The following is a 24,820-nucleotide window of genomic DNA, read 5'->3' on the forward strand; positions in this document are numbered from 1 at the left end:
GAGGATACTAAGAGAAATTTCACATGTTGGTTGTATTGAATTTTATCATGTTAAGTTTCTTGTGTTTCATTGCTAAAATTTGAATAGTATTGTCTAAAACATTTTTTTTAAATCACCTAAGATGCCCTCTATGATCCTCAACACTTAAATTTGTGGAAGTCAATATATAGATATAAAAAATTTATATATTAATAATAGGAAAATAGAAAACTATTGAAAAACAAAAAACAAGAGCTCACCTGTATATAGGCCCCCAACCCCCCCCCCCCCCCCCCCCCCCCCAACGTTGCAGGGCAATTTAACCCAAGGGCTTTTATTTGCACAAACTTGGTAGACACTCATAAGAAGATGTTTCATGCTAAACATCTAAGCTCTAGCTCATTGGGCTTTTTAAAAGAACATTTTTATTAAGTTTTTTACTTTACACATATAGTTAAAAACAATGACACCCCTGGGGCCGGGCCAGTTTTGACCCCAGGTCTTTTATTTGAACAAACTTTGTAGACACTCACTAAAAGATGTTTCATGCTTAATATCTTAACTCTAGCTATTTGGGTTTTTTCAAAGAAGATTTTTTAAGTTTTTGCTATACACATATAAGGAAAATCAATGACCCCCGGGGCAGTGCCAATTTTGACCCCAGGGCTTTTATTTGAACAAACTTGGTAGACACCCATTAGAACATGTTTCATGCTAAATATCTTGGCCATAGCTCTTTGAGTACTTTAAAAGAAGATTTTTTAAGTTTTTACTATATGCATATAGGGAAAATCAATGACCCCCAGGGGCGGGGCCAATTTTCACCCCAGGGCTTTCATTTGAACAAACTTGGTAGACACCCATTAGAACATGTTTCATGCTAAATATCTTAGCTCTAGCTCTTTGGGTTCTTTAAAAGAAGGTTTTTTAAGTTTTTACTATATGCATATAGGGAAAATCAATGACCCCCCGGGGCGGGGCCAATTTTGACCCAAGGGCTTTTATTTGAACAAACTTGGTAGACACTCACTAGAAGATGTTTCATGCCAAATATCTAAGCTCTAGCTCTTATGGTTTTTTAAAAGAAGATATTTAAAGTTTTTTCTTTCGGTTGCCATGGCAACCAGAGTTCTGCACGGAATTAAATTCTTTGAACAACTTTTAAAGGTGACCACCAAAGGAACATTCCTGTGAAGTTTGGATGAAATTGGCTTAGTGGTTTATGAGGAGATGTCATTTAAAGTAAAAGTTTACGGCCGGACGGACGACGGACGGACGGACGCCGGACGAAAAGCGATCACAAAAGCTCACCCTGTCACTTTGTGACAGGTGAGCTAACAATAAACTGATAAATATTGAAGGTATTATGGAATGTATCAATCTATGGGTCACAGAGATGTTAAAAACATTAACTTTGTAAAATTATCATTTTACTACATAAGACAATAATGATCCATGATGTCATGTGTATTTAAATGTCTACAAATAGCTTAAAGGTAACAATGTTAACCCTTTCACTGCCATAGGGACGGCATATGCCGTCCCTATTATTTTCGACTTATTTGCCATATGGATGGCTGTTGCCGTTTCTTTTATTATTTAAGATAATCCACTGAAGGTTTATTGCATGAGAGGACTTACAGTATTTCCTTCGATTTTTACCTACGTCTTGATGTAATTTCGTACCCATTACTCCAGTGCATTATTTGAGATTTCACTAGCAACACTTAAAATAATCCTTTTCATTGGGCAAAATTACCTTAATTTGGAGAAGCTTTTCAGGCACAATATATCATGATCGGACTTAAAATCGCTCTAAATATCGATTTTCTTTTAAATTCTGAATGTATGTCTTTAACATCTTTTCAGGTTTTTAAGGCTTGGGATGCTTTCATTGCATGCCATCTTTCTTTGTTGATCATTGTTTTCATGTTATGAGTAGCTCCTTTAATTTGTTCTATATTTTTATCATGAGATCATGTAAATTGATTGGAATTTTGAGATCGACTCTTATTTAATCTTTTGTCGATACTCTGTTTGAACAATTTATCATTTTGTATCAAGTTTGTTTATGGTATAGTGTTCAAATGTACATGAAAGATAAAACAATATACCAGCACCTGGATAACACAAAAAGAGGATTCATCCTTTCTAGTTCCAATATTGTCCTTAAAGAATATCGTAGATTTAAAGCACATACTAAAATATATTAAATGTCTTGGTGGTGAAATAATAATAGAACATCACAGATAATGCATTTATTGAAAATGACAAGACTAACAAATTTTTATTGAATATCACTGTTATGCACATATCCAGCCAGACAACTGAACGTCGGCAGTTCTACCCAGGTGCCGTTCGAGCCTGTAATTTACAGAGCCGTACCTGAGGTTTTCCTCCACCAATTAAGAAGGTATCGCTTTATGACATTTACTTTAAGTCCAAACCAAATACATGCAATCAGTGACAAACTAACGTTCGAGACTGAAAATAATTCAGACATATGGAAAGCATAAAACTATACACACTATACCAAAATAGAAAAAAAATCCCTAAAGCAAGCACAGCACGGCAAAATTGACAATGTTGCAAGCTCGATTTGATAAAGTTTGTTCATGGACGGTTTTGGAAAGTACTAGTTACCGGCTACACCCCCCTAGCATTGGGTTATGTAAAATCAAAGTCTTGATTAAAAGTATTATAAAAACTTGACTTTACACTGCAATCCTAATTTTATGGGGCTGTGAAACACAGGTAATTGAAGATGATTACTCGTTTACAACACAAACAAGGTATATTCTAAGAAACGTCTGACCTGTTAGACTGTAAAATACCCTTTTTCAATATAAAAAATGTTGTAACTGTGGATATCCTTATTGGGAATAAAATGCTTACCAAGATAATGTGGGGCTGTGCCTGCTTCAATTCTAAAGAATTGTGAATAATTAATTTGATTAACACGTTTGGAAACAGGAAACCAAACCAACAAACCAAAGACAACGTTTGAAAATAGAAGAGGTCCTTAGACCGGCCTATGAGGAACACTAAAGGAAATTTTAGTGAAAGGAAAAAGTATCCTACTTAACGAGAAAATTATGTTCATTCATTTTAAACATAACAAAATCTGGGAAATGAACAAAAGAAAAATTAAATCCTTAAGATCGCCCACTACGACAAATTTGAAAATGTTGCAGGCTCGGCTTGATTGATTTATTCATGAACAAGCAAGACACCTTTCACGTCTGCTAGCACCGGCCAAATTAGAATTCACATTTTGCATGAACTGGGAAAATGTTGCACATCCGCAGATGTGTTTAGATGAGGTTGTTATAAGTTCTCTACAAATTTTGATAAATTGCAACATTTACGCAAAAAGTTTTTCAGCAACATTAAATCTACCTATCAATTTTGTGACTTACACTTCAAACACGCGTATATTCATTATTTATTTTAAAATTAAAGGTTGCTAGAAAATGAATGCATTAAAAACATATTCAATAGACATTAAAAATAGTTCTTTGCGAACTTACATGTAATTTTGATTAATACATGGAAAAGAATAAATGCTCATTCATTTATTTACATTTGTGATAGTTTTTGCATACTTGCTTGATCATTGTTGAACAATTATCCTTTCACACAAACTATGGGTGATTCCTTATTGTCGTCATAAAAATAAATCATAAAAACACACTTATGTATACAAATTTAAACTGCTGTTTAACGTTCATTCATCGCACATCTGTCACGTCATTTGGATCCATGCAAGGTTTAGGGCCATATGCCCATTCCTTTATATCTGTGATTTCTTTTGCATATTTGCTCTGATTATTCATCCTTTCACATAGGTTGCACATAGCTCTTTGATATACATACAAATACCCAGCTGAGTAATATTGACTTTTCCGCTTTAAATATGAGGCATACGTTTCAACACTGATATGTTTAAGAAAGTGTGCAAGATCTTGAACGGATTCGAATTCATCGGTGGATACAAATGTTCCCTTGGGAAATATTTGTTTCGTTTCGCCAGGGCTTCCACCACGTACCAACATAATTAGATCATAATTGAAATTATCGTAAAATTTCTCTGTTATATATTGATGACAAAACGCATTTTCGAAGGCTAAGTAAAACTTAAATGTTGTATTTAAAAGTTTAAAGCAGTCTTCGTCGTGTTTGAGGTTAGTACCACATGTCCACTTTTCCCCACAGTTTCCCAAGACTTCAACGTCAACATATTCCTTTAACTTATTTACATATTCCTGACGTTTAGACCTGACACTACAATGAGAAACTATTATTAAGAGAGTTTTGTTTTTCTTTTGTGAAATTGATTCGTAGTCCCTTATAACTTCTGTTTTGTGTTTCAGTATTTCTCCGTATGGCAAATATATGTCAGAATTATCTTTGTCATAAGTCATCGTCCAGTTGAAGGAGTAGTCTTTATTACTATACCACCATGTCCCTGTGTCGCCGTATGAAATAGGAGCTTCGTGAGCTGCAAAAATCCATATCTGGCCATTTGGACGAGTGAAGTTTACATTCTCTGGCATTCTACGACCATCAAAAATGATAGCCTGACTGATATTTGCATCTGATGTTTTTACAGTCATAATACAGTTATTGTATTTGCACTTTTCAAATCCACAATTAAACGCATCCGTATGACGTACTGTTAAATGTTCAGTTGGGTTGTACCAGAGAATGCGAAACCTTTCTTTTCTTTGTCTCATCAATAACTGAAATGAAATGAATGACAAATTAAGAATGCGAAACCTTTCCTTACTTGTAATAATTGGTCCCATTGATGTCAACTGTATTTGAACCTTAAAGAGAAATAACGGAAACCTTTATGAAATGAAATGGCATATGCGAAGATGCTTTGTCGAAGATAAATAGATAGATTACCTTACTCTTCATGTAGTAAGTTACATACTACCTCCAAAACATAGAAATAATAAAAAGAAAATACCAAATTTTAAAAATACAAAATTTGTATTTTACCATGTTTGACTTGAAAATAAGTACTCTATATTATAGCGAACTTGTCATTAGCAACCACTTCATTCGAAGGGATGCCTTGGCAAGCGACATTGCTAGTCTCTTATTCATCTACTTTAATGAAATGGGTTGAAAACTTGAAATTTAGTCTTTGACATTGGATTTTTTACATGACATTGTGATATAGATACAACTGGCTTTCGGCACGTCGGTGGCTTTTCTCAGGTGCCTGTTCTTGTCTGAAATAATGCACATAGGGGTACCTGAGGCCTTCCTCTACCAGTAAAATAGGAATGTCGCCATATGACTTACATACGGAATACCGTTAGGGCCATTGTGGTTATATTTTATTATCTAGAGGACGACAATGCGACAGTCCTTAAGTGCGATGCCGACAATAATATGGTGCGATGACGACAATGCGATAGTGCAACAATGAGATAGTGTGATGGCGACAATGGGATAACATGATGACGATAGTGCGTTAATGCGATGGCAATAATGCGATAGTGCGATAATAATATCGCGTTGTCGCCATCGCGGTATCGTACTGTCCCCATCATGACATCGCACTTTTGTCATCCCGTTAACGCACTATCGTATTGGCGCCACCACGTTATTGCATTATCGACTTTCGCTTTCCGGTACAAATGCACACATCGTGTATCTATTTGTGCGGTTCTAAACTGCTGACGAATAAGCTGACGGTATAGAATACAATAGAGGAACGTCCCCCTCTGGCACCTCAATGTATCTTTTCGATAGGGGTGGCGCCGAACAAAAGTGATCAACAATTATCAACGTATACAAGTGTTTCGGGAATGAATCAGGTATTTTTTTCACTATTTGAGGCCTCAAAGAAGGTGTGTGTGTGGGGGGGGGGGGGTAAAAAGCGTCAAAACACATCTGTAAGAGGTAAAAGGTTATTTACATAGAATAATTTGTTGACCAGTTACACTTACAGTGAAAACCGCTGACCATTTAATAATCTAGAGAAATATGTTATTTTGCCGTGAATTTCTTATGTATATTGTAATATTTGTAAATATAACATGTTCTACATCTCGCAAACCAATTTAACCACTGCTGAGCAACTAAAATATAAATAGAACTGCAAATCTTCAGCAAATATGCAAAATGTAAGGGCAAGTCTTTCATTCGTAATGTGAAAAAGAGAAAAGTGTATATAATTATACCGCAACACAAAATAATAATGAATCCTGTATTTATAAGGTAAAAAACCAACACAAAAACACGAATTTCCGCTATGTACTACTGACCAATTTAAATATTGTTTGCATATTTTGAATGTCAGAATGTCAACATCACATCCTTTTTATCTGAAATGTGTCCAACATTTGTTAAAGCTTCACACAATTTGTCTTTTTCCGTGTTTTTTTATATAAGTATTTCCCCTATCTTTTGATATAAAATGTTACTTTTTATTAATTTATTATTTTATTTAGACAAGTGTAAAGTTTAGAAAATATAAAAAAGAAGAAAAAATCTATTTACAAATGTGAAATTATTTTTCTTTTTTCTATACGGTCAGCTTATTCGTATGAACTTAACCCTTTACCACATATATACGCGAAACAACGCACTTTCGTTCCCCCCCCCCCTTTTAGGCCTCAAATAGTGAAAAAATGTCCTATTTAGGCCGCAAACACATTTTTTCGTTTGAGAAATGTTGCTAAAATATGAGCAGTTTTTCTGCGCCGCCCACCCATCCAAAAGATACATCAGGGGGTTGCCAGAAGGGGGATGTGCCCCCTTCTGTTAGGGGGGTTTGAAGGGGGGCGGAGTCGCCCTCATCGCCAAGAAAATTTTGGACTTGTGAAAGGCTAAAAATGACCCCAGGTCGATCATAATGTAACGTGTAACTAACGCTGAAAAGCCTTTGACTATCTCAATCCCTTTAGAAGTTGCAGCACTTTGAAATAAATTTTGATGGAAAAAATCGAGGCAAAATAGTGATTTTGGCAATTTTGAGATGTCCCCTCGTTGCCATGGTAACAGGAAATTTAAGACTGAGCATGTCGTTACAAAGGCAGTGGTCCAGTCAACATTTGTGCCAAGTTTGATAAGTATTGAAGCATTTTTCATAGTTTCATAGCAGTTTGAACTTGTAACAGGAGGCTTTTCAGTGAAAACGGCCATTTTTCACAATATGCTCATGGGGGAAAGGGTTAAGAACCGCCCAATCAGATATAGGATGTGCGCATGTGTATCGGAAGACGATAGTCGTCAATAACATGACGACAATGCGATAATGCGACATTGCGATAACTTGATGATGACAGTACGACAACGCGATTACGACAGTACGATACCGCAATGGCGACAACACGATAGTATTGTCGCACTATCGTATTTTCGCCATAGCATTATATCACTGTCGTCATTGCTTTATGGCACTGTCCCATCGCATTATAGTATTGTCACCATCAACTATCGCATTGTCGCATTATTGTACTGTCGTCATCGCATTATCACACAGTCGCCATTGCATTGTCGTATTGTCGTCATTGCACGGTCTTGTTGTCGCCGTCCGGATTATAAAGTAAAACATCGATGACTCTAACATTATTCCGAACTTATACTGTGATTTGACGTAAAACACAAACGAAAAAAAAGCTTACCTCATTTGCATTCCAGGTTTTTTTCAGCAAGTACAATGACAAGAGCACAAACATAGCAAGAGCAATGGCTAACTGTAAAATGTAAAAGAAATTCTGACTAAGAGTGTATATCCAAGGATTAAAGCAGTGCATATATACACAACACAAACCCGAAGTTTGTGTTATATCACTTAACTGAGGTCAGATTAAAATTCAAACGTTTCTCTTTTTTGTATTTGTTTTGCAATTTCGAGATTCAATTTTTGTTAACTTTATTATTTATAACAGTATATTCTTGTAATCAGGAATATTTTTATAAAGGATACTTTCAACAAGTTTGTGATTTCATGAGTTAATTTGAATTAATTGTCCCCATATATTGTAAAAATCCATTAAAAATTTGCTCCTCCAACTTATATTTGCGGATGATCTTGAACTGTAAGTGTTTCTGCGTTAATTTATTGACGGTCACAATATTTAAATACACCTTTTTAAGAAGAACGTTAAACAATATGCGGACCACGCAGCCTACTTGAGTGCAAAGATACATTACATTTTGTCAAAATTGTTTTTGACTTTAGAATGTATTGATAGAGTTTATCTTTAAAAAGAGTTGGGCAGTCTTTTTATAATTTAGATAGTTTGATATTTTATCCAAAATATTTTTCGTTTTAATTTATTAGCCAATCACCATTATAAAAGTCAATATTTTGAAATATGTAACTCAAACTATTTCTTTACTGAATTGTGTAGAAAAACATGAGGTGTATAACAATCTACGAATTAAATGTTCTATCGAGAATTGGGTAAATAATCAATGAACATTGTTAACGGTTTAATCCGAAGGAAAAAGATAACTTTAATCTCCAACAGATATTCTGACGCTGATGATTTTGTAAACACAAACAGTTTTTTGGGCCATTTTAAAAAAATGGACCTTTATGATGAGTCTATTAAAGAAACCTAAGTAAGAACAATGACGAATATATTTTTTGTGTAATGAGCTTTATTTTTTCTGTAATGACTGCAGCTGTAAAGTATTGAATACACCTATCACATGTGAAAAGATTAAAAAAGCTGCAAAAACACTTTAGCTTCATAAAGTTGGATGCTCAAATTGTATTAACAAATATTTTTCAAATCATATGCGTCATATTTTTCAATACAATTTAGATCTATTTAATTCAAAATACATTGAACACATACACAATTTTGTAAATCATTTAAATGTAAGAGTCACACAAGCAATGTCAGTATCTATGTTGACGTTGGCCGCCTTCCACAGTTTCGTTAGAATAGCGAAAAAAAAAAGGTGCAAATTGATAAATAATGACAATACAATGTTACAGAAAATATATAAACTATGTATTTCTTTTTGTTGCAAAAGCGATTTTATTTTGTTAAACAAAACCTGGATATAAATATGATTTATCTTAATAATATTTTGAAAATATTTTAGTAGATTGTATCTTATTTTAAACTTATTCAAACAAAAATGTGATAATTTTATGCAACTGTTTCACTCATCTGTAGCAAAAACAGTTGTGTTTCAGAATTTTATAAAAAATTGTTAAGAATTATATACATACGAAACTATTTTAAAGTAGTACCTTTCAAGGATCTTAGATTTTACATCACAATAATAAGAATTATAGCTGAACATACACTTAGAGTTCATGAAGGCAGATTTGAGCAAAATAGAACTCAACGTGGTAAAATCTTGTAGACTAATTCCATCTGGGCTTAATATTCATTTGGTATGTTGACAAAGTTAAGGAAGGGATAAAAATGATATTATTATAATCGACCTTCTCTGTGTAAAATTATTGAACTAATTTTTCCTGACAAAAATTAATCTAGCTTAATTTTTGAAAGAATCTATTAAATCAGTAACATATTATAAGTACTTATAATAACTATTATATTTTGATATTTTGTTACAAATATTAACCAAATATTCAAATGAAACTCATAGCCTATTTTGAGACAGACACAGTGCTTTAAAACTTTCGTTTAAATTGTTTAACACACGTAGAAGCGTACATTGGATAATAGAACCATTCAAATCTCTGAAAAATTTAAAGCAAACATGTTTAAATGACAAAGACTCTATTAAGTAGCAATTGAGCACACATATCCGCAATCTTTAAATACTGTAGAAAACGTGACTCAACAGATACAGAATGTTTTTTTTCCAAATCGGCAGAACTTTCCTTACAAAAACGAAATAAAACTTAAATCTAAAATAATAATGAAAAAAACAAAAAAAAAAACATGGTTCGGACCAAAATGTCATTAGGTCCGAAGAGACAACCATGAAGCTAAAACAAATTATCTTAATCATAGAAATAATGAAAATAAAACAAGATTACAAATTGCCAGTTAACAGTTTAAAAGAACTATGAATTATTATATGAACGAAAATAAAAAATGCCCCCCAAAAAACAACAAAAAAACCCTTAAATATGAGCACCAAAAATTAAAACAATATTGGAGATATTTAAACGGCCTTAATCATAAATCAAAAGAGTATGAGTGACCAACCGTGCTTGTTTCAAAAATATAAAAAGCTCGGACCCTGATAATAATGAATTCAACTGGAGCGAATATGTAAGCAATTTTAACGCGTACTACTTTTTAAATTAGGAAATTTGCGCAAACGAAATTTCAAAATATATTTAAAATCTTAATAATGAATAGGCAGCATGACTTCCGATAATATTTAAAATTAATAAAAAATATACTCAAAACCTTTTGTTGCCTATTTACACACAATTTTTCAATGTAATTTTAGATACTGGATTTTATCCCTAACACCTGGTAAGAAGGATATATTATACCAATATACATGTATTAACATTAGGGCGATTCGGAGAAACTGGAATGCTATCGCCTAAATAATTTTAAGTACACGTTGAATATTATTTACTTCTGTATTAAAGAATGGAACAAATTTATATTAAAAATCAAATAACTTTCTTAATGAAAACCAGGCTGGCTTTAGAAAAAACTACAGCTGCTCAGACCATATTTTCACGTTACATGATTTCATAGAAATTCAAGAGAAAAAAAAAACATAAATTATTCTGTATTTGTTTTTTTTCTGCTGCTTTTGTTTAAGTTTTGAGAATAGGTTTACGGTAAACCCCAATCAAAATGGGAATAAATGGGAAAAATATTTATTGTAATTTTAAATATGTATCAAAATATAAAATCAAGAATGACGCGTTTAGGATGAATTTCCTTGGTTTTGTTTTCTAATCAAATACAGGCGTCAGATAGGGTAAAATTTTATTTTCAATCTTCAAGAGCACTTCGAATCACTAGGATCAGTAGGGATAAAGTTAACAGATACCCTCGCCGCTGAATATTGGCTTAAACAGCTCGTCCTATTCTATGACGATTATACAGTGATTATTCAAAACTTATTTAAAAAATCCAAATACACTACTAAACTTTTTCGATTTTCAGCCGTTTTCAAGTTATGACACAAGAGCGATTTTCCAGTCCGCCAGGAAACTTAGACATCAACACGATATGAGTTTTAAGGAATGTTTTCGACAAGCCATTAAACTAAGAAAAGTTCTATTTGAGGTTCTATGGCCTAGTCATGACATTAACATTTCTAATGATGAGATCGATAAAAACGATGAGGAAGAAAATGCGTAAGAAGGATCACCAGTCTTAAGTTTACAAAAATACAATGGGCTCCATAGAAGTCTACGATCATAAACAGCAGAAATGGGTCCCTTATAAAGATGATCCAGAAAGATAGTATCAACATTTTAAAGATTTGAGGGACAGTTACGTAACACCTAATCACAAGGGTCATTACATCGTAAGTAGCGGCCATTCGCGTAGAAGAGTCGAAACACTAGAAGCAAAACTCAAAGCCACCGAGGAAAAGCTAAAATTAGCGGAAGTGGAGCTAAATCATGTCCAGCGTCCCTTAGTTAATTTGATTAGCCCCGTGGCCCATGCGATTGAAATTGCAAAACGGAATTTAAACGGAACATAGATTCCAGTAAACCGGAGCGTAAGACGCGCCGTACGGACAATGACTGGAGTCACTTAACTTACCAAATGCCCTCGGATTTTACATACTGATAAAGTTTTTTTCTGGACCGGAGTAACTAGCATGGCTCTTTAAAATAATATACAAAGAAGACAAATACTGTTCCCAGTTTGACATTTTCATTTTTTTTACATACATGTACACAGTTATGCATTCTTACAAAACATCTGTATTTAGACATTTTATACATTATACAGTTTATATACAAATAAAGAATAGCTATATGCTAAATGTAAAAACGTTGTACACGAGTCACTCTCTGTTTACAAGCACAACATGTCCTTTCATTCAAAAATCGATCCCCGCAAAATGTACAAGGTATGTCCGCACCTATAAATGCCGCTGATTTGTTTTGCTCATACAAATTTTACATTCTGTTATATCACCTTGATTGGTATTCAGGGAGGTTGTAGCGGTACTGTCTGTCACTCTTTGGTGTGCCTTTTGCTGTTCACTAGGTTACACAAAAGTTTGTCGACAATACGATTCAGTTGATTTTGCAACAGTGCATCAACGAGCAATTCGAACGCTTGAAGACCTTTTAGATATTAGTTCAAACAATTTTGTATTAATCTTCACCTTTGATTTTTAGCGTTCGACCCATTCCCTCGCACTAATATTCAAAATGTCGTTTTCTACGAGATGGTCCATTATATTGGAAGCTTGTTTCTTGGTTACAGTGTTTATCAGAGTAATCCAAGCTTTTTTGACCACTGTTCTGTAAATGTCTTCCATGCTTATGATAAACGTGTTCGTTATGCGAAAGTTTATATACACGGGTCCGATTTCTGATTGGTTGCTATTTTTAGAATGACGTTTTCAATATATTTTGGAACTAGCACTATGTATTATTAACAGTCACGTGATTTTGACAATCATTGTGGTTACACTCCGAACATTGTAGGATTCATGTGGTCGCTTTTTAGATAACAGGGTTTACTGCGTTTAATTCTGGTAGATTTCTGCCAATCTCTGGCATTAACTCTTTCAACCGAATGTAAGCGGTTGGTCTCAAACATATCCCCTTCCTGGTCGGTACTACGTCATTTTCAGGTTTCCAAAACTGTTTGATGTTCACACATGAACTGCCTTCACCAACATTACAGAACACGTTACCTCCAAGATGAGTGTTATAGGTCAGTCTGTTTTGAAGTGTCTAGTCAACGTATTATACCGTTTCTGTTAAGTTTTTCCATCGCATTAATGTTAACCAGATACACTTTTTGTGGGTTTGTCGTCCTGCCATTTTCTAATGTCAACTCTAAGCTCGCCTTTCCATTCATTCACTTGCACATATCTTCGGTTTCCAAGACTGTACTTGCATCTTGAATTGTTTGCCATGTTTGCTCGTCGAGTGTCAGAACTCTAATGACATAGGTGATCGTTATATATCTGTGATATACAACAGAGGTCTCTCCTGATTGGTCAAATAATCTATCTGTCTGATTATGTACATTAAGTCCGTAAGAAAAGAGAAACTGCTGTTAGATTGGACAATGTCATTTATAAATTTAGTTCAGCGCATTCATAAAATGCCTCGTAGTTATGACTTTAGCCATTTCCTTGATTGTACGTCATAGAGTAAACATCATTATGTAGTAAGTTGAGTTTATATTTTTAGTACAGTATTTTCAGTGAAAATGTTAAATAGAAAAAGAGCGTTTGTGCACTAGTGATTTTTATTTCGATTTTAGTCCGTATTCATAAAGAGCGGCTGAAAACATTTCATTTGATACCAAACACGCCTAAGTTTGGTCCAGGCGTGGAACAAAAACACGTTTTTACGCTTCAGTGATTTCAGTTCGGGTCCAATGGCTTTTTGAATAGCGTCAGGTAACAGATGGTGTGGTAAAATGCTTTCCAATCATGAGTATATTCGGTAAAGAAATAACGAGGAAATCGATTTTTGAAATTTCCGTGACGTCACTTCCACGAAAACGGTAAAAGATAGACCCATAAAACTATATATGTTCTTAATCAGCGCGACGAGGCAGATCGATTGGTAAAAACGTTTTTATTGACTTTTGCAATTTTGGGTTTAAAATCGATCTTGGGTCATAACTCAAAAAACGGCTGAAAATCGCATCGAGAACCCCTGGTCAAAACGAAAGCTTTTGGCTCTTCTATCTTATAACGACTTTATCTCAAAAATTTTGAGCGTAAACGGTTGCCCAAACGATGAAAAACCGGTTTATAGTTTAATTGTATCATAAATTTCATTCAAAATCAGTTTACAACTTTCTTATACATAAGTGTATTATAAATTTCATTCAAAATTTATTTACGTATAAAAAAATAGGAATCTGAAGTGTTCATAAAAATCTCAAAATTTAACCAGTTGCTAAGAGCAACCGCTTTTAAAATATGCAATCAGTTAACGGTAGCATGAACTTAAAAGGAACCTCATTAAGGGGGTACAATATATGAATTGTTTTTCAATACATATAAAATATGTTAATGCATGTGTAGCAATTTTTGGTTGATGAGTTTTTACTTGACGGTCGCTGCGTTTAAAAGGATTATAAATTCTTTTTATCTTTTGTGTTGGTCAATAATAAAAAGCTATATTACGTAACGAAGGATAAAGGGTTTTTGTTCAACATAGTTCCGCTAGGTATTGTGAATCTAGACTGAGCGGCGACTGTGCTTAATGCCTTTTTCTTTCATTGACTCGTTGGGCTGATGAAATAGCTCCTTGTGATTGTGAAATACCGCGACTAAAAATAGATCGGCTCATGCGCAGTCTACAAGGACGTTACGCTATTACAGTCATTTCCTTACTAGATGTAGGTAAGTAAACAATTTATATTTTACAAATGTATAAATATTATTTGAACATATTAAAAAAAAACTATTTGTTTTTTAATTTATAAATTAAAATGTTGAGCACGTATCTATTTACAAACATTTCTTTTATCTGTAATGATGGTAATTATCTCTCCATCTAGGGCCGAGGACCTGACCTAAATGTCCGCTATTCAAGCCTTTAGATCGAGTATAAGAGTCCGGGAGATTAAAAATAAATTTCTAAAATTAGACGGATGATCACATTCTAAAAATAGAGCGATGATGTCATTTTAAAAATTGAATCCAATATGGCGTCGCGCATGCGCAGTCTTGACGTTAAAGTGACGCCTATACTACTAACAAATATTGCTCAAGTTTCCTTTTGCTCCGTTTGCTACAATGAACGCTGAATGTTCTCTCAACAATCCGACAACTGTTGCAGGGTTAACATAAAATTAACTTGTAACAACTCGCTTTGTGAAGTAAATAACGAAAATTGAGTAAATAAATTCCTCAATTGCCTTGATTTTAAACTGGTTGCATGTTTATCTAGAGGCCGCACGAAAGAAGTAAAAAAAGACGCTTTTCATCGAAGTTCAACCTGTGCATAAGTTCGGGTGCGCCGGAGGTGAGCTAACTCTCGACTTGGTGATTTAATTTAATACAGTTGTACTTTCCTTTACGTGGGCTAAGATTAAGACACAACTGGACATGTAAATTATCCATGAAATGAGAGGATTAATACAACATACAACAAAATCGATATGACAGGTAAATAACGGCACAGTGCCTAGCAGAACGGTTGTGAAAGCAAATCCACTGCAAATCCACCATCATCAAAAGTTTTTTTCAGTACAGCTTTATTTACTGTCAAAAACTGAAGTACACAATGGAACTGGCTAAAGAAAATAAAGTGGAACAATTTAAAGAAAATATATCTGATATAATTCATGACTCAATTGCTTGTAGAAATGAGAAGCCCAATCAAAGTTGTGAAAAATCAGGTTGACTGGTCATTTCATTGGTCATTTTAAAATTACAAACTGAAATATAATAATCACATAGCCATTCTTAAATGAGTGAGACTAAAAAATGATTGAAGCACCACACTTAATACTGCTTTCCGGTATATTCCTGACAATTCTCTAGAATGATTCAATGCTAAAATCTTGCCTTTTTCACCCAATGCTGAAGTGGTGAACGTGTCTCTTTTAAAACTAATATAAAGGTGTTTAGGAAACGAACTTTTTTATCAAAGCCTTTTTTTTCTAATTGTTAAGGTCTTTTATTTTTACACTGCCAATTTTGAAATAAGTAACGAGGTCACCAATAACGTTTACAATCCGGTAAACTTCAGAAAATCGAAAGACACATGAAAAAAAAGAATTTATCCTGAACCTTCAGATATTAATGTCAAATAAGTGATTGATGCATTTACGTGATCCCTCCGTCCGTTGTCCGTTGTCGTGAGGTATGGGCTGTGCGACGTCAACATTTTCTTAAACACCATCTAAGCCCACAGCTTTGATATTTAGTATATGATATCATCCATAGGTCTTCTACCAGAGGTGTGCACATTTTAGCATTTTAGTCATAGTGTCAAAATTACCCCTTCTCCTAGAACTAAGATATTTAGCTATTTATGGACCTCTACAAAGATTGTTTAATTTATGGCCCTAAGGACAAAATGTGTTTCGCCCTTGGGGTCATGGGTATTCTTAAACTAAAAGAAATGTTATTGAAAAGGAGAAAACTAGAGCTTAAACATTCGACTTGAAATATTTTTTTGTGAACTTGTTTCAAGATTATTCTAACATAAAGCCTTTGGGTCAAAATTTGCCCTGGTTCTGGTGCATCAATTTCTGCAAATAGTAAGTATAGTAACTTTGCTGGAAATCTTAAGTAAGTAATGTCAGAAATGTCAAAAGTGTCGATGATATACATAAACATCTGTATACACATAAAGCAAATGGTTTTAACACAACAAAGATATACACATGACTGTCTGTTTCAAACTGACATGCACGTGTTATCATTTACAAACAGGACCTACAAGAATGCTGCTTTTTTTACTGATTCTGATTTTCTCGATTTTAGTTCATTTTAGTGTACATGGTTATTTCAAGTTTTTGATATTCTGCAGTCTGCATATTATTCAAGTATTTGCAAGGCTGGGATTCTTTTCATTAATCTGAAATTGAAGAAATCTTTTTTCTTTCTTTTTATGTTTGTTTCGAACCTTGAGTAAGATACAATCGTTCATACTGTTCGGCAAACTTGTTAGTTATTATTTTGATCGATAGATTGAGTTTAAGGCAAGTTAGACAGGCATATAGACGTATTCACATCACATATTCTTATGACAATTGTTTATATGAAATGCTAAAAATAAATTTGTAATAACGATTATTTTTCACAAATAGCTGCACCACATGGAGCTTATTTACACCGCACTCCACATATATTTCACACCCGAATCAAGACTTCAAGTATATCTTACTTGCGTTTGACATGATATACAAGAAGTAATGATTATGTTAAATTTGATGTCTGAAGTAGTGTGCAATAAACTCGGACTGTCCATGAAAGCGAAATTACTTATTTCAAATTAGGGCCTTAGGCATATACAAAACACAAAAAAATAAATAAAAACTTTGGTATTTATTTGGTCAACACGTGTTTATTATAGGAAGTCAATTAAATCACATATTTTTATTTCATTTTTTTTATTATTTCTTTTTTTTTTTAAGTTCCATTGAATTTTTTTTTATTTATTTAAAAACTTTAAGAACATTTGCATACAATACTTGTACAAGTTAGTACATTTAACATATCAAATACATGTATGATATATATGATATGTTATAAGACTTATTATTTAGGAATAGGTATACATAGCTATAATAAACTATTATAACATAATTTTACTTACCATAAGTATCTTTTATGACCCGTTTTGAAATTGTTTTAGTATTAAATCACATATTTTGCAACTAAAACAACTTCAAAACGGGTCATGTACTGATTAGAACATTAGTACAATTAAACAAACACAGAAACAAGCACAAGATTAATTAAGTTTTTTTGTAAAAGCTGGAAAATTGGAAGTTGTTATAAAAATTTAATAAATATATATACTACATGTATAAATTAATATTCTTTCTTCCCAAAAAATAAAAAAAAAAAACAGAAAAAGAAACAAAAACAAAAAAAAACAACATGAACATGGAAACATGAAAATTATATCAATCTCAACTGCAGTCAATTGCATTAGGTGTAATATAAAGATATATAGATATCCCAAAACGTAATAAGACTAATGTTGAATGAAAGATTTAAAACACTTATAACAACATTGATTTTCATAATACAAGAAATAACAGAAAATAATATAAAGGCTAGTTTAGATTATCCTAAAATGTATATGGGACCAATTTTTTATAAATAATTGATCGACAGACTGAGTTAATATGTCAGTTTTCATAATATATATTTGTTGACGTAAGTTACCTGTATCAAATATTCAAACGAAGAAAAATGTCATAATATCACAATGATAAGGATAACATAAAATACGCATCTTTTGTTTTAATTGTAGACATTATCATTGGAAGCACGTTATTCAAATTCTCACAAATGACTCTATTTCTCTCTTACTATATAAGCTTTACTTTAAACTTATTTAATATATTTTATGACGCAGTTTCAAAAAAGAAGATAACCCGTTTAGTATATTTTTGCAAATTAATGCCCTTTTTTCTTTAAATATTTTCGCTTGTATCCGTGTGCAACAATACAAAGTGACTTTTTCAAATGTTGCTGGTCTGTATAAATGGGAGCCCTCCACACTTCCGATGAAGAGCCTACGACCAAAACAAGGATGAAAACAGTAACCGCAGTTTCTAAAAAAATGCGTTTCTTTTTAAAGAATATGCTTTTTTAAATATCGAAAAATGTTATGCCACTTAGAAGATTTTTCTCATCATTTCGATATGCAATACCTCAAAATGACATCGCTAAAATTTTACTTAATGTAGACATGTATGTTTTGTTCACGAGAAGACACATCTCGAGTTATTTCTCTACTAGGAAGTTGATGTTTATCCACCTAATTGTACATGTAACAGATACTATATATATAGATACTAGTTTAAAATGAAATTTCAACAACCCGTTTAACATTAAACAAATAAAGCCGTATTTAAAAAAGGGGTGTAAAGTCGAATGGGATATTTGAACTAAAATGACAATAACAAAAGAAATGCATTTTGTGTTCAACATCAGTAGAGCAAACAAACGACTCAACACAATTTACTATGCAATTGGTCGTCTTTCTCAAAAAGCGAGTTATATCGGCGATATCTCGTTATTATATTTCATACCACTCAATGAAAATATAATTCGTATTTATATAAAAAAAAACAACAAAAATATCACCGTCTTTTATTTCCTGTTTACTTTTATTGTTAATATAATGAAAAAGTCTGGTACAATGTACTTTGTGATTTTATTTCAACTTTGGTGTTTTGACATTTAATTGACAAATGGTTTATGACCATACAGGTCTTTTTTCGAAAATGCCCTCTCTGTGTAGTGTAGAGAATTTTGTGGCTTTTTATGAATTTGAACGAATTGAATTATAGTAGGATAAAATGATCTGAATTCAGTGTTGTTTTTTTTTTTGGTTTCATTGCTTGTGTTGTAATCGGTTAATTTATATGTATTTAAGCTAGCTGATATTTGTACATATTGGTTATTTAAACTTTATGTTATTTTGAGACGATGTATAAATGCTGTGGTTAATATATTGGTTGAATAATAATGATTTATTCTAATGATTACATTACCCAGTAAACAAATTAAACATAGTGTTAATACACTACGATTTGTTCTGTTTCGCTTGATTATACGTTATTTGAGAGATCTTGGAGTGTCGATGTATGAACTGTTATTTTGTACATCTATATGTGAAAAGATATTCTGAATAAATAGTTATTGAATGGAATAAATAGTTAACGTATAAGTTATATGGAAATGATATTTAAAAGAAAAAAAGAATAAAAGCTAAGTGTAATAAAAATAAAAATAAAAAAATAAAAACCGTACTAAACAATAGCGATATCTAAACAATTACGTGCTTGTAAGCGCAATAACATTAAAATTATATATACACTGTAAACCATAGGCGGTGGTTCCTTGCTAACAATATTTGGCAATAAAGTCTAGTAAATTACCATTCTAAAGAAAATATGATCGTAGTTAGACAGCAGGCAATTATATATATGACGACGACATGAAACACATTTATCAGATTTGTCTTGAGGGACTTGTTTGTACGCTAATTTGTAATAAAATGGATGTAGTACAAAAATAAACTTTTAACATGGAAAGCCGTTTTATTACTAGTTATAAAGATTTTTGTCAGAATATATTGCCCTATATACACGGTTGTTTTGTAAATAATCTGAGCTTCCAGGAATATTTATGACGAATTTATGATAAAGCATACTTCATTTCAGGGAGGAAATAGTGATTTTTTTCATAAATTTACATGTTTATAATCCAATAAAACACGATGATACAAACGTGCAGTATGATAAATTCATTAGGAACAGGGCAATACAGTCACTTTCAAGTACAAATTTTGCTGCAATGCATCAATGGAGAAGCTCCACGTAAAAATGCGCTCATTACAGCAACGATACCTTACCAATTCATTCCTACGCTCAGGTCGTGTTCTATTCAGATTAAGTACTACTGCACATTATTCTGGATGTTTTGTAAATCAATTTTGCATAATTATTCTTATCATATGCACTGCCCATGAGAGAGGGGTCAAATATTTAATTAAAAATATGCTTTCACTGCTGCCTATCTGATTAGGAAAGTAATTCTGGCTTATTAGACGCGTACACCATGTCAATAAAATCCTTTAATGTATTTTACAAATTTTACAATGGCCAATCAGATTCTGAGATTTCAGATTTTTATTTTAAAATGACCAATGCAATTCGGCTGGAAGAAACGTAGCAAGCACATGTACAATAGATATAGAAAAACAGAAACATTTGATGCATTATTAATTTTATGTTTTATTTTTCATTTTCCAAGTCTAACATAGCCCTTCGTCAACTGTAAATTTGCTTAGATAACAGCAATCATCATATAAGACATATGCAAGTAAAAGCAGTTTACCTTGGCCGAGTAGTTTTATACGATACTTCTTGTTTAACGTGATAATCATGACCGGATATATCTGACAAAACAGACCTGTGCACGTGCAAAAGATATACCTTATAACAGATTTCTTTCTTTGAACAGGTGTATCAGAAAAAAATAGACCTGTCACAAACAATTGAGAAGGTTTGTAATTTATTTTAAGATGATATATAACGCAATAATGTAATGTTTCCTATATAAAATTCAAATAATATTGTTGAATCATTGGTTAAATTTGGAAAATTTAATGATCATCCCTCTTTTATGACTCATGTGCCTATTTGCAGTTTATTGTGAATGCATCAAATAACAAATCTTAACAAGATCTATTCAACCCCTATTATCCATTTACCTAAACCTTTCATGAATAAACCTAGGGTGTCACATTGATCAATCTGTTAAAACAGGCTATATCGGTTTAAGCTAAACTGAGTTTAAAAAAATGCAGTAAGATATATTTTGTCAAAGATGGGAAAAGAGAGTTTAAAATAGATTCTGAATATTACCTTTGTTTTTTCTAATAATATTTAACACTTTGATTTGAAATTGTACTAAAGAATTAATTGTTCGATCTGATACGGGTAATATACGGCCCTAGCACAAAAACTGTAAATAAATTGTAAATCAGTATGAATAAAATATAGAGTATTTTTCTATTGTGTTTCGCACCGGAAACGAAATTTATCGGCGCTTAGTTTTATTCCATGGCCGACAATAATTCGACGAGAGCTGTCTACAAGTGACAAAGTTAAATTAATTAAAGACAGCGAAGCTTTGCCGAAACCTACTTTAAAAATCTGACCAATATGTTATTATTATTAACAAACAAAGTAAACTATATTCGTTAAATCATTACCCATTACCCAAATGTAAACATATGCGGATGTACTAGGACTTGATCGTTATGAGGTTACTGCTGTTCATATATATGTACAATTTTATGTCTTTATATGCAATAATGGGACTAAAACAATTAAAACATATTTTTTTGTATTCTTATCATCTCTTTATTTAGCAATATACGTTCACATGATCTTGAAATGCAAATATACAGCATCCTTAGTAGGTCATTGCTCGGTTATAATATAAGATCCTGAACAGCTGAAGGGGACATTGAGAATACCGGACCGCTGAGAAAACCGGACAATATCCTCAGTCCGAAAGCCGTCCGGTTTTCTCAACTTTCACTGTACCTTGTCATAAAGAAAAAATAACGTTGAAAATTTTAGTATTTTATTAATACGATCGGGTAAATGTTTTAGACCGTTATTATGTCACCGTTTAAAAGCTGCGTAGTTTTGTTTCCCGTGATATCACTAATGTGAACATTATTTGTCTCGTAGATGAGGAAATCGCAGATTTTTAGCTGAATTTTCTTTTCATTGTCTTTGGTGTTTGAGAATGTAATTCATGGCTTTTATTTCTAGAGAAATTATCAAATAGATAAGAAGTATATTGACACTTATAAAAACAAACGATGTCGTAAAACGATTTGCAAAGTTTGAAGAGCACTTTAATAAAAATATGTGCATGTTCTTACCCTATAAGGAGACATCTGCTTGACATTTGATATCCTTGTTCCTTTCACCAATCTCATATTTGCCTATCAAATTTATAGAATGAAAAAGTGAATTTGACTTAAAATAGACATAAGGACACTTATTTTCCAAAATTAATAAAACTCAATCTTGCTTTAATGCAAATATTGAGAAAAATATTTATCTATTAATATACATCATATTAATGCTTATGCGAAACATTTTTTCTGATTTAGTTTTAACAAAGCCTCGAAAGATGAATAAGTTTAGGGCATTATATTTAAAATGGTCAATTTGTAGTTAATAATGCAACAAAAAAGAATAAAAACCCGGTTTTTATTCTTACAAAAACTCCAAAACTAAATTTCCAACCCTTCCCCTTGTTGGGGGGATGAGGAGTAGTTGTGTTTATGTAATATTACCTGGTGGGATTCGAACCAAGAAGGGTTAAGAGCAAGTGTGAACAGGAAATGACCTTAAGTATACGACCAAGATAATATAGACCGACTTCAAAATGATAATTTTACAATAATTATAGTGCCAATCGAGGGAATAATTGCTTATTTTGAAACTATAAAGTACATTTTAAAAATAAGTTGCAAATTTTGTAACTTATGGTGATTCAGCTTTGTCAGCCATGTTTGTTTTTACTGAGTAGGTCCAAAGTGATTTATGCCAAAATTCATTTAACAACAAAGCTAACAATGTAAAATGATAAACCATTTGCAATGACACTCCCGGATCTATGCTTTAAGGACTGTTTTAAGGACAAAAACAAGATTGTATTTGTGAAAAATTCGACCAAGAACAATCTGTTGCAAAGTTTCAACCAAGTTTAAAGACAGTTTTAGTGCAGACAAATGCTATTTGTAGCAGCAAATACAAAAATTGGAAAACTTAATTCCAAAAAAAGGGGTATCTCATGTCCTTCTAAGCACATGGTCTCCATTATTGTTTGTAAAAAGTAGTGCAAGAAGACAATCACAATTCATAGCCTTATGAACTACAATGTAAAATGAAAACACATTCAAATTTTAAAATTTACAATTAAACAGTAAAGTGTGTCTGTCTGTCATGTACACATGAAATAGAAAAGATGTTTATTTCTCTGATGCTATTTTATTACACATGACATGCAGGCCATGTTTTTTAAAGGCGGATAAACTTCTTTCCTTAAATATAAGTTATTGCAAGTTTTGTTTTGTATTTGCTGCATAAAAAGCATTTGTCTGACTTTAAACTTGATTTTGCCATGAAATGTGCATAAAACTTTGCAACAGATTGTATTTGATCTTCAGAAATTAAGTACATTCAAGGAAAATATTCTTATCGTTATCATTTTTAATTTTGTTTATAAAAGTCCTTAAAACATAGACCTGAATGTGTACTTTCGAGTGGCTCATCGCTCTGTTGTTATATGAATTTTGGCTTACTTTTACTTTGGATCCACATAATGAAAACAAACATGGCTGACAAAGCGGAATCACCTTAAGAAGGGAAATGATATTTTACATTTTATTTTTGTGTACAATTAAATTGTTTACCGTTCGGAAATATAAAGATAAAACTTACCTTGTTTGTAGACGCCTTCCAAATGTAGTTTGTACAATTTAGTATGTGACGTGTGCAAAGTCGAAGCTATTGATTTTGCACATGCGCTTTAATTATTTTTTCGAAAATGAGGGTTATATAATAAGTTATTGTTGATCATCGTAACCCTTCATGCTTTACTTAAAAAATTACGTCGTTAATAAAATATAAGGCAAACAGATCTCACGTAATGTTAACAGCATTCTTATCAATTTCTATTTTCTTAAGCCAGCACAGGACAGTGTGATATAATGCTTTTAATATCTAACCTGGTAACTTATCTTTTTGAACGAAGTATTATTTGATAAACAGGGCAGAATTTTACACGAATATACTCAAACTTATATATCTGTTACATAGGCACAACTTCGCGCAATTTAAGGATATCGCAATTGAAGGATATCGCAAACGTGTCACTAGGAAGGTTTTACATTACAAGGGGTGACACGGTTAAAAAATGCACTAGGTAAGGGGTTAAACGGTGACCTAATAAACTGTGGTAATTGTTGAAACGACCGTAATAATAAGATCCTTAGATGTTCAACATTAAGATGATTACGATGCAATCCAATGCGAATTTTCTGCTAAGGTCGTAACGTATCACGATGTGGACGAAAAAAGCAAATTTTAATGACTCTAACTGTGCATATGTATCATGGCGGCAAATAAAAGGCTAGCCTCAGACCATCATCGACGTCTGTCAGTACATCTCTACATAAACTTCAAAAACTTCAATCAATTGCAATTAATAAACAATTATTTTCTGTTTATTTCCCCAAGAATGGCATAATTTGATGATGAGTCAACAAAGAAAATAGGAAGGCAGCAACATTGCTACTTTTGATACACAAGATGTGCTGCTTTTACAGGTCCACCTATTGTGGCATGATGATATTCAATGAGTGAATGTTTAACGTAGTTGTTTTCCCAATACTATCATCAACTGTATTTTGTTATTTTGTCGTGGTTGACCGAAAGCTTTATACCACCTGGAGGTCACGTGACGC

General features: G+C 32.6%; 1 protein-coding gene across 1 annotated transcript; it reads right to left on the bottom strand.

Annotated features, from left to right (window-relative positions):
• Window positions 1–694: 694 nt before the first annotated feature.
• LOC132746683 (glycoprotein 3-alpha-L-fucosyltransferase A-like) lies at window positions 695–23,886 on the bottom strand. The gene is made up of 4 exons (XM_060735903.1): window positions 23,796–23,886; window positions 22,226–22,288; window positions 7,626–7,697; window positions 695–4,721 (listed from the first exon to the last, which is right to left on the bottom strand). The coding sequence occupies exons 2-4, from the start codon at window positions 22,280–22,282 to the stop codon at window positions 3,711–3,713; spliced, it is 1,140 nt and encodes a 379-aa protein (XP_060591886.1). The 5' UTR covers window positions 22,283–22,288; window positions 23,796–23,886; the 3' UTR covers window positions 695–3,710.
• Window positions 23,887–24,820: the final 934 nt, after the last annotated feature.

The sequence above is a fragment of the Ruditapes philippinarum genome, unplaced genomic scaffold, assembly GCF_026571515.1.
Source record: "Ruditapes philippinarum isolate M1 unplaced genomic scaffold, ASM2657151v2 ctg3594_1_1_1_1, whole genome shotgun sequence".
In the NCBI taxonomy this organism is placed as follows: domain Eukaryota; kingdom Metazoa; phylum Mollusca; class Bivalvia; order Venerida; family Veneridae; genus Ruditapes; species Ruditapes philippinarum.

Bases quoted from the DNA above. Each gene is read 5' to 3' on its own strand.
- LOC132746683 (XM_060735903.1), bottom strand. From the start codon at position 22,282: ATGAGATTGGTGAAAGGAACAAGGATATCAAATGTCAAGCAGATGTCT. The intron at 7,698-22,225 runs GTAAGAACATGC...TACATTTTACAG, and splicing joins AGCAGATGTCTCCTTATAGG to TTAGCCATTGCTCTTGCTAT. The intron at 4,722-7,625 runs GTAAGCTTTTTT...ATTTCATTTCAG, and splicing joins AAACCTGGAATGCAAATGAG to TTATTGATGAGACAAAGAAA.